The sequence below is a fragment of the Quercus lobata genome, chromosome 5 (assembly GCF_001633185.2).
Source record: "Quercus lobata isolate SW786 chromosome 5, ValleyOak3.0 Primary Assembly, whole genome shotgun sequence".
NCBI classification, from domain to species: Eukaryota; Viridiplantae; Streptophyta; class Magnoliopsida; order Fagales; family Fagaceae; genus Quercus; species Quercus lobata.
Genome location: NC_044908.1, coordinates 35,268,610 through 35,278,052, shown reverse-complemented (window position 1 = coordinate 35,278,052; position 9,443 = coordinate 35,268,610). Strand labels below are relative to the sequence as shown.

The following is a 9,443-nucleotide window of genomic DNA, read 5'->3' as shown; positions in this document are numbered from 1 at the left end:
CCCTCTCCGCCTCACTCTCTCCGTCTCACTGCCTCGCCAGTCGCCGCTCGCCCTCTCCGCCTCACTGCCTCTGTACCTCGCCCTCTCCGCCTCACACTCTGCCTCGCCTTCTCTGCCTCGCCCTCTCCGCCTCACACTCTGTCTCTTCCTCTCTGCCTCGCCCTCTCCGCCTCAAACATTTTTCTTCCTCTCCGCCTCACTCAAGCTCACGGGTTTGAAGTATTGGGTTTTTTTTTTTCTTTTTGGGTTTTTTCCTTCTCATCCTTACGGGTTCTCGGTCTCGCCCTCTAAAGTGCTCTGCTCTCTGCTTCTCGGCTTCATCAGGTAAGCTAACATTCTTTTCTTTTGATTTTATTACTTGATTAATTGATTTTGATTTCTTGATTTTGATAATTTTCTTTTCTCGGTTCTGTTTTTTTTTTTTTTTTTTTTTTCATTTCTCTCGGTCATCTCAGGTTCTCCATTCCTTCACTTCACTGGACTTCACTGGGTAAGTGCGATCTTTCAATTATTACTTGATTTTTTGATTACTTGATTTTGATTTTGATTTTGATAATTTTCTTTTCTCGGTTTTTTTTTTTTTTTTTTCATTTCTCTCAGCTTCATCTCAGATTCTCCATTCATGTTCTCGGCTTCATCTTAGGTTCTCCGTTCTGTGACTTCACTGGTAAGTGGTTACTTTTATCTGTCAATTATTAGTTTACAGAGATTTTACAGAGTATGTTGTGGATTTGATTTTTATACGTTATTATTTGTGAAATATAAATTACGGAGTATTTTACAGAGTGTGTTGTGGATTTTGTGAATGATCAATGATGTGGATTTGATTTACAGAGAATTATTGTTTGTGAAATATTGTTTACAGTGTATTTGTATTTTACTGAGTATGTTGTCTTGTGGATTTTATGTTGTGGATTTGATTTATAGCATATTATTGTTTGTGAAATATTGTTTACAGTCTGAAATTGTTGAGTGAAATGGAATCTGCCTCTGTGCCATCTAATGAACGTGCTTCTACAACTGGGTCTAATGCTAATTCTTCATCTGTGAGGGCAAAATGTGATCCTGCATGGGATCATGTAACTGAAGAGTTGAAAGACGGAAGAAGTAGTTATAGATGTATACATTGTGGGAAAACTTATAAAGGAGGGGGCATTAATCGGATGAAAAGACATCTAGCTGGAATTAAAGGTGATGTGGCTGCATGTATGGGTGTGCCTTATGATGTTAGGTTCCAAATGGTTGAGAATTTGAAGGAAATTTCAAAATCTAAAGAACAAACAAAAAAGGATCAAGAAGCATCTAATTATTCGCCATTAGAGGATTCACCAGAATTTGAAGATGTCCAAGAAATTACTCCTAGAGGTAGGGGGTTAGGTAGAGGAAATAGAAGTAGTCCTAGTAATTTTCCACAAAGATCCAATCTTGGCAAGAGAAAGGTTGGTGACATTGGTAATTACTTCGCTCCTAGGACAACACCGGGAGCTCAACCTTCTATTAAAAGTGTGCTTGCTGGCAAAGAAAAGAAGCGGAGGGTTGATATGGCTGTAGCTAGATGGATGTATGATGCTTGCATTCCAATTAATGCTGTGAATTCTAGTTATTATCAGCCTATGTTCAATGCTGTAGCTTCTTATGGTCCTGGATATAGAGGCCCAAATTATCATGCCCTTCGAGTGCCTTTGTTGAGAGAAGCAAAAAGAGAAGTTCAATTGATTGTTGATTCTCATCGTTCATATTGGGCTGATACTGGTTGTACAATAATGGCTGATGGGTGGACTGATACTAGGCATAGAACATTGATTAATTTTCTTGTCTATTGTCCTAAAGGTATTATTTTTATACGTTCTATTGATGCTTCTGACTTGGTTAAGGATGCTATTAATTTAAGCAACTTGTTTGATGAAATTGTTAATTGGGTTGGTCCTGCAAATATAGTACATTTGGTCACTGACAATGCTGCAAATTATGTAGCTGCTGGAAGAATTTTGTGTGGAAAATATAGGAATATTAGTTGGTCACCTTGTGCAGCACATTGCCTAAACCTAATTTTTAAAGAAATTGGGAAGATGGATCATGTAGCTAAACTTGCAAAGCGTGCATCCAAGATCACTGTGTTCATCTATAACCATGTGGCTTTGCAAGCTTGGTTGAGGACTAGAAAAAATTAGACGGAAATTGTGCGTCCAGGGCCAACTAGGTTTGCTACTACTTTCATTGCCTTAGGGAGTCTTAAGGAACATAAGCATGACTTACAAGCATTGGTGACTAGCAAATTTTATGTTGAATCAAAATATGCAAAAGATAAGAAAGCAAAGGCAGTGGTGAAAATCATTCTTGATAATCAATTTTGGAATGATTGTCATGTAATTGTGCATATTATGTCACCATTGATTCGTTTATTACGCATTGTTGATTCTGATGAAAAACCAGCTATGGGTTATGTATATGATGGCATGTATAGAGTAATTGATGGAATTAAAAAAATTTTCAAGGACAAAAAGAGACTATGGGAGCCTTATGTTAATATTATCAAGGATCGTTGGGATAATCAATTCTATAGAGATATTCATGCTGCTGCTTATTGGTTGAATCCTGCATTCCAATATGACACATCCACTCTTAATAAGAGGCTAGAGACACAATCTGCTGTGACAGATGTTATTGAATCAAAAGTTTCAGTTGGTCGGTTGAAGTTGGTGGAGGAATTAAGGCTATTTCGAGAGCGTGAACAAACTTTTGGAACTCAACTTGCTCAAGAATCAGCCAAGACATCTTAGCCGGGTAAGATAATGTTTACTTTAACTACTAATAAAATAAAAATATGTTTTAAAGATCATAGTTCCTTTTTATATTTTTGGGATAAGTATAGTTGTGTTTATTGATTCATTGTATTATTGTTTTGTGTTTTATATGGAACTTAGATGAGTGGTGGAAGTTGTTTGGATCTTGTGCTCCAACCTTACAAAAGTTTGCAATTCGGATCCTTAGCCAAACAGCTGCCTCTTCGGGATGTGAGCGGAATTGGAGTGCTTTTGAACAAATACATACCAAAAGAAGAAATAGATTGGAGCATCAACGACTTAATGATCTTGTATTTGTTCATTATAACTACCGATTGAAAGAAAGGTATATATTATATAGTTTCTTTGTTTCAATGTTTTTGTGGGGAAATATGAATGATTCATTGATTTGGTCAAGTGGGTTCTTTGTGATTGTTAAATATAAGTGATTTGGTTACTAAACAAATTATTAATTATGTTCATCTCATGATATAGAGTCAAAAGAAAGAAGTTCAATTTTGATCCTATTGACTATGCAAGTATCGATAAAACTGAATTTTGGGTAGTGGAAGATGAGGAACCTCCATTTCTTGATCATGAGGAGATAGAAAATGCATTATATGAAGAGGGAGCCTATCCAATTGAAGAAGGGTCTTCTAGCCATGTACAAAGAGGTTAGTTTATAACAATTCTTTGCTTAGATGCATATTTTAATTAGACCATTTATTATTTATGAGAAATGATATTGTTCTTTGGTTTTGGAATTTGTATAGATATGGACAATGAAGTGATTGAGGATGATGATGATGACATTAATTTGGAATCATTTGGTGATGAAGATGATGCTCCTCCCGGATTTAGAGATAAAAATCATCCTATTCATGTTGAAGTTGAAGAAGATGAAGATGAGGATGATGATGATGATGCTAGTGGTGGAGCATTTGGTTCACATGATGATATTGATTTTAATTTTCTTCATAACAAATGAAGCTTGGGTCTTAAAAGTTAAAACTTAGTAGTTTTTTTGAAACTTTATAACTTATTTGCTATTTGGATGTAATGAACTTATTTGTTATTTTTCATTTGTCATTTGGATGTAAATGTAATGACTAATGAACTTACTGTTGTGGTATGTGTATTTTTTTATTAGAAGACAAAACTATAGATGAGTTGAGTTTGTTTGGATGTCCTACATTTTTTGTGGTCGGGGTTGGATGGTAACTTGGGTGGATTTGAAGCAAAGCAGGGAGAATGATAAGCCAAGTTACCATTTTGTATAAATTGTTGAGTTTGTTGAATAGAATATGAATGTGTATCTATTGAATAGAATAGAATATGAATGATAATCCAAGTCACCATTTTGTACAAATTGTTAACTGTTTTTCCCTCTAATTGCCTAATTAGAGGAGGATTTTTTGATGGGCTTTCAATGACTTGTTGATAAATGTTGTAAATCAGTAAATGTGTGGCAGTGAACTCTTTGTAATATGCTAGTCATGAGCCTAATTATGTTTTTAGTATATTAAAAAATTATTAATTATTTATATAATTTAAATAAATATTAATTAAATTATTTATGACGTCACCGGTTCGACCATCGGTCGGACCCCGGTCCGACCATAAAACCGGTAATTAGCTCATTTTCCGGTTCTTTCACCGTACCGGTTTTTAAAACCATGCTTGTGGGGTGTGAGGGGCAAGGGTCAGGGTTCAAATTTTCAGGAGGGAGCTTCACACACATATATACTTAGATTATGCTAGAGTAGAATTTCTATCTTGCATAAAAAAAATAAAAAATAAAAAATAAAAGAGAGGCCTTCATTCAATGCTAAAACACATCAATGAGCATTCTCTCTCTCTTAAATTTTTTAAATTATTTCTCGCTTCTCTCTCTTAGCTAATTTATATTATTTTAATGGATTGAATGAAAAATAAGTGATCAAATATAAGGTAAATTGTAAAAGGGCTTTCTAAAATAGATAAAGTAGCATTTTGAATTGTTAAATGAGATTTTTTTAAGCACCACGAATATGAATGCTAAATGACCTACATTGAAATACCAATGAAAAAAAAGGCTTTAATATCAATAAATTAGCTTTAGATTCAGGGCAAATTACAACTTACTCACATGTGGTTTGACCGAAATTTAAGTTTCTTACCTTGGGTTTTAAATTTGACACTCTACCTACCTGAGGTTTGACCGAAATTTAAATTGCCTACATGTGGAGCAATTTAAATTCCTTTTTGATTTTATTTGATCTTATATTTTTATCTTTTTTGTATTTTTGGAGGAGAGAAACATAAAAGTAGAGTAAAGTTACATATTTAACCATGTTTTTAACAAAGATATGTTACAAAACTCTAATTAAACTAATCTGAAGTGAATAAAGTTTTAAAGTTTTAAATTTCAAATCACAAGTAAACAACTTAAATTTCAATCAAACCACAGGTGGGTAAATTGTAATTTGTCCTTAGATTTATAAACATAGGTCAAATAAAAAGTAAGGTTGGTTGTATAGTAAACAAACAACAAATTGTTCATAGGATACTTAGGATGTTCCAATAACCAAACTAATCTTAACCAACTTGTGGCTGGTCAAGATTGTGATCAAGTTAAAGATGAGTATAATTTAATTGAATAAGAATATCTCAATGACCAAACTAGTCAAGATCCAAGTAGTTTGTTGAACACAATCACAAATTAGACAAGGAAGGAGTTTCTTTAACTAGTTATCATCCCGTTACTTAAGGAAGAGAGAGATTGTAGACAAGGAATAATATGAAGTGTTAGGATGAGCTTAAAGATGTTGAGAGAGAGAGAGAGTCCCTTCCCAAAGCTCATCCTTGAGGACAAGAGATAAATTAAGGAGGTTGATTTTTGTGTACCTCTATTTTATGTCATATTATATATATATATATATATATATATATATATATTATATTAAAGTTGAAGCAAAATAAAAATTCAAATTAGCTTTTAATTGTTGTAATTTTGCACTATGCATTTAATTTATTTTTCTTGGTGTCAAGTGGGTTATCCATAATATTTGACACAAAAGCCAAGATGGTCATCTCACTCATCTAGGTAAATCTGTCTCATCATCACCACTGTTGAATGTTTTCATGCCTAAACACAGGTTGCAAGCAAGTTATTATTTTAAAATTGTAATGTTATTATTAGGAGTTGGGTAAATAGATAAGAGTGATAAAATGTTAAGTTAGCCTTTAATAAATTTTATCTACTTGTAAGAGATAAAGATAGTTTTCTTTTGAATGTGAATGTTATTTGTATCTTATAAAGCCATTTATTTTATATGGTTTAATGTTGAATAAGGTGGGTTTCAATTAATTTAACTGGTAAATTTTCTTATCGTTGAATAAGAAGTATGAGATTCAAACCCCACCATCATAAAAAATTAATTGTTGTCTTGACTTGATGATAAAGAGATTACCACATAACGGACACTATATAGAATAATAGTATTATAGTAGTATAAAATTAGAATAGGAACGTTTAATGCATTTGAAAATATAGAAGACCAAACAACTAAATAAAAAAAGTAAGACCAAACCAAAGACTGATTTTGGCAATATCAATAATAAAATGTTGACTTGGATTTCAGAATATTGGCTTGAATATTTGAATGTCAATATCTTTTGCAATTTGTGGTCTAAGGACAAATTGGATTGGAATCTCTAGCTTTTATCCTGTGAACATAAATTATGTGACAAAGTGCCCCCCTTCACTTAAGTGTCATGTAAACTATTTTTATTTCCTCTTTTGGGGGGTTCTGATTGCAGATTAAAGTTCAAATACATTGTTGTGATCAAGACCTGAATGCCTCTAAAGAGCATAGAGGTAATTGGATTTGTCATGACTATGGTGCACATATAATTGTTGATTCCATCCATTTGATAGTAGACAAGCTTAAAATACCCCACTTCAAATAATTCTAACAAGATGATCCTAAACCTTCAATGAACAGTCTCTGACAATCGTATTTTTATCATTATTGCTATTGCCATGCTGATATACACTCTTGATATTGCACCTAATGCATGGTTCTTAAATTCAATCTAAAGATGAAACATGATCGTCTAATTTACTAAAACTTTCACATGAAATTAAAATTTTCATAATGTGGTTGTGGAAGAGATGACTCAAAACAGTCACCCTCATTTTCTTAATTTTGCATGTAAATAACATTTAAGTGTGACACATCATGTAGATTCCAGCTAACTTAATTAATAAATTCTTTTATTGTTAAACAAGCAACTTAAATTTGAGTCTCGCATAAAGAAAAAAAAAATCAATTAACATTTTAGTTTGATAATAAAAAGTAATGATCATAAAGCCAACTTGATAGATTTGAGTTTTATCGTATTTTTATATAATTAAAAAAAAGTGTAATACGCTGCAAAATTAGGGACAATTAGGAGAAGTCATTGATTATGTGATGGATAAACCATTATGCAGGATAAGGACAGAAATGTTTCCGTGAAGATATTGCAAATCCTCCAGCCCTGTTTAAAACTTTACAAAACCATACCTTTTCTAAGACAAGTCCATTCCACATCCCTACATAATTCTGGAGTCCACAAAAGCAGATTAACATATCTTGGATATTTGGTCTGTCTGTCGTAAGTTATACTATCCATCACTATACCCCCAAAAAAGTGTAAACCCATAAAGACAAGAAATGTAAAGAGACAAGAGTGGAAAGACAAATAAAGAAAATTAGAAAAGGCATTGAATGGGGTATATATGCAAGAGAAAGTGGTAGTACATGGGTGTTCCTCATGTGAGTCAATCAAAAAGCTTTTTAAATTTTAACACACACACACACATAAAAACCATTTTCCCTCTCTCTCTCTCTCTCTCTCACGCCCACACACGCAGAAAGTCTTATTCTCTTAGTGTTCCTATATTAAGACCTTGTAACTGTAAAAGAGTGATACATTCTTCCACACAGCACAGAGAGGCATTTATTGCTACAACAATAAATATTTCATCTTCCTTGCTAGTAAACCCAAAAAACACTTCATCACCCACAAGAGAAAATTCTCATCTCAGACTTACTCACATCATTTTTTCTCTCCCAATGGACCTTCCAAGTCCTTCTGAAACTGAAACTTCAACCATCTTTTCTGTTTCAGAGAGTACACCAATATGCCTAAAACAAAAACCCTCATTGGAAAGCCCAAAAGATCAGCAAGAAGATCATCAAGAACACCAGCATGCAGACTCAAATCCTGATCTTGTATTGGATCTAAGTCTTTCTAGCAAGGATTCCCATAAAGGGTCGAACCCAGTACTCAACCTCATCGATTCTTTTGATGCAAACTCATCGGACTCTCCTCCTCCTCCTCCTCCTCCTCAAGGTAATGAAACCGAGCCCCGGGTTTTCTCATGCAATTATTGCCAAAGAAAATTTTATAGCTCACAGGCACTTGGAGGCCATCAAAATGCGCATAAAAGAGAGAGAACACTTGCGAAAAGAGGTCAGAAAATAACTTCTTTATCATCATCAGCTTTTGGAAACCGATACCCTAGCAGCATGGCTTCTCTTCCTTTGCATGGCTCTTTCAATATTAATAGGTCACTTGGGATAAGGGTGCACTCTAGGATTCATAAGCCGTCTTATCATTATCAACAGCCAATATCAACCATTGGTTCTACTTCTTCTTCTTATCTCTATGGACAAAATGGTTGGTCTAGACAACCAATTGATCAACAACCAGCAATTGGGAGTCTTGTACAGGAGAATTTTCATGCAGGATCGGCTACCAATGGTGTCAGGATTGCACGATTCGATAGCGTTCAAGGAGGCTTGTTGTGGGATAGTAGTAGTACAAGTGTTGCTGCTCATTTGAACTTGAAGACTAAACAAGATGAGTTGCAGAAGCTTGACTTGTCTCTTAAGCTCTAAAAGTATTAGTTCATGTTTCTGTCTTTTCATTTTTCATTTTTTCTTTTTTTCTTTTTTGGAGTCTAATACTTTACTTACTGTCTTTTTCTTCATTGATTTAGATGTGATTTTTCATTTTTCATTCTTATCTTTTAGTTGCAACTTTTGTAAATGCTTTTTGGTCACAGAACAGAAGGAGACTTTTTTGTTTGCTTTGGTTTTGCAATTCTTTTACCTGGAAATTAACTAGTGAACTAGTCCATGGGTTTGGTTGGGACTTGAGAACTTTGAAATTTGAAAGTTTCTTTGTGATACTGATAGTCTTCTAATACACAATTCATTCCATCTCTCTATTCCCTGAATTTATTTTGTTGTGCTTAGTTGAGAAGTTAGTACTCCACAGGTAAAAGCAGGTAACGTTCTTTAATTTTGGAGCCAATTTCTCAGTGGTCTATGGCGTTAAATTAAATACTATCCTTAAATACCTCTGCGCATGTCAATTTCAAAATTCTAAAATTAATAAATATAACATGGGATTCAAATTAATTTGAATTTGAGGTTGGGTTTTTAATTTTGTGTGGATACGTGTTTTGGGACTCTATGTTATAGGGTTGTGATTGTTTTACATCGGACCGAATTCACACTATTTCATATCACTTGTAAAATATAAACATTTAGTGCTGTGAAAGTGTAGATATGGCGTAAAATTTTTGTCATTTGAGAGTTGTAAAACAACAACTAGCCATGATGT

General features: G+C 33.8%; 3 protein-coding genes across 3 annotated transcripts; all 3 read left to right on the top strand.

Moving 5' to 3' along the window:
- Window positions 1-235: 235 nt before the first annotated feature.
- On the top strand, window positions 236-2,766 carry LOC115989444. The gene is made up of 4 exons (XM_031113123.1): window positions 236-324; window positions 456-490; window positions 601-667; window positions 959-2,766. Exon 4 carries the CDS (start codon window positions 978-980, stop codon window positions 2,169-2,171), a length of 1,194 nt encoding a protein of 397 aa, XP_030968983.1. The 5' UTR covers window positions 236-324; window positions 456-490; window positions 601-667; window positions 959-977; the 3' UTR covers window positions 2,172-2,766.
- LOC115990402 lies at window positions 2,382-4,454 on the top strand. The gene is made up of 4 exons (XM_031114238.1): window positions 2,382-2,765; window positions 2,873-3,129; window positions 3,279-3,457; window positions 3,557-4,454. The coding sequence occupies exons 1-4, from the start codon at window positions 2,382-2,384 to the stop codon at window positions 3,769-3,771; spliced, it is 1,035 nt and encodes a 344-aa protein (XP_030970098.1). The 3' UTR covers window positions 3,772-4,454.
- A 3,219-nt stretch (window positions 4,455-7,673) lies between these two features.
- On the top strand, window positions 7,674-8,964 carry LOC115992808 (zinc finger protein 1). The gene has a single exon (XM_031117050.1). It carries the CDS (start codon window positions 7,886-7,888, stop codon window positions 8,711-8,713), a length of 828 nt encoding a protein of 275 aa, XP_030972910.1. The 5' UTR covers window positions 7,674-7,885; the 3' UTR covers window positions 8,714-8,964.
- Window positions 8,965-9,443: the final 479 nt, after the last annotated feature.

Excerpts from the sequence above, each read along its gene's own strand:
- LOC115989444 (XM_031113123.1), top strand. The coding sequence starts at position 978 with ATGGAATCTGCCTCTGTGCCATCTAATGAACGTGCTTCTACAACTGGG.
- LOC115992808 (XM_031117050.1), top strand. The coding sequence starts at position 7,886 with ATGGACCTTCCAAGTCCTTCTGAAACTGAAACTTCAACCATCTTTTCT.
- LOC115990402 (XM_031114238.1), top strand. The coding sequence starts at position 2,382 with ATGTCACCATTGATTCGTTTATTACGCATTGTTGATTCTGATGAAAAA. Across the intron at positions 2,766-2,872 it reads CTCAACTTGCTCAAGAATCA|TTGTGTTTATTGATTCATTG; the intron begins GCCAAGACATCT and ends GGATAAGTATAG. Across the intron at positions 3,458-3,556 it reads TTCTAGCCATGTACAAAGAG|ATATGGACAATGAAGTGATT; the intron begins GTTAGTTTATAA and ends GAATTTGTATAG.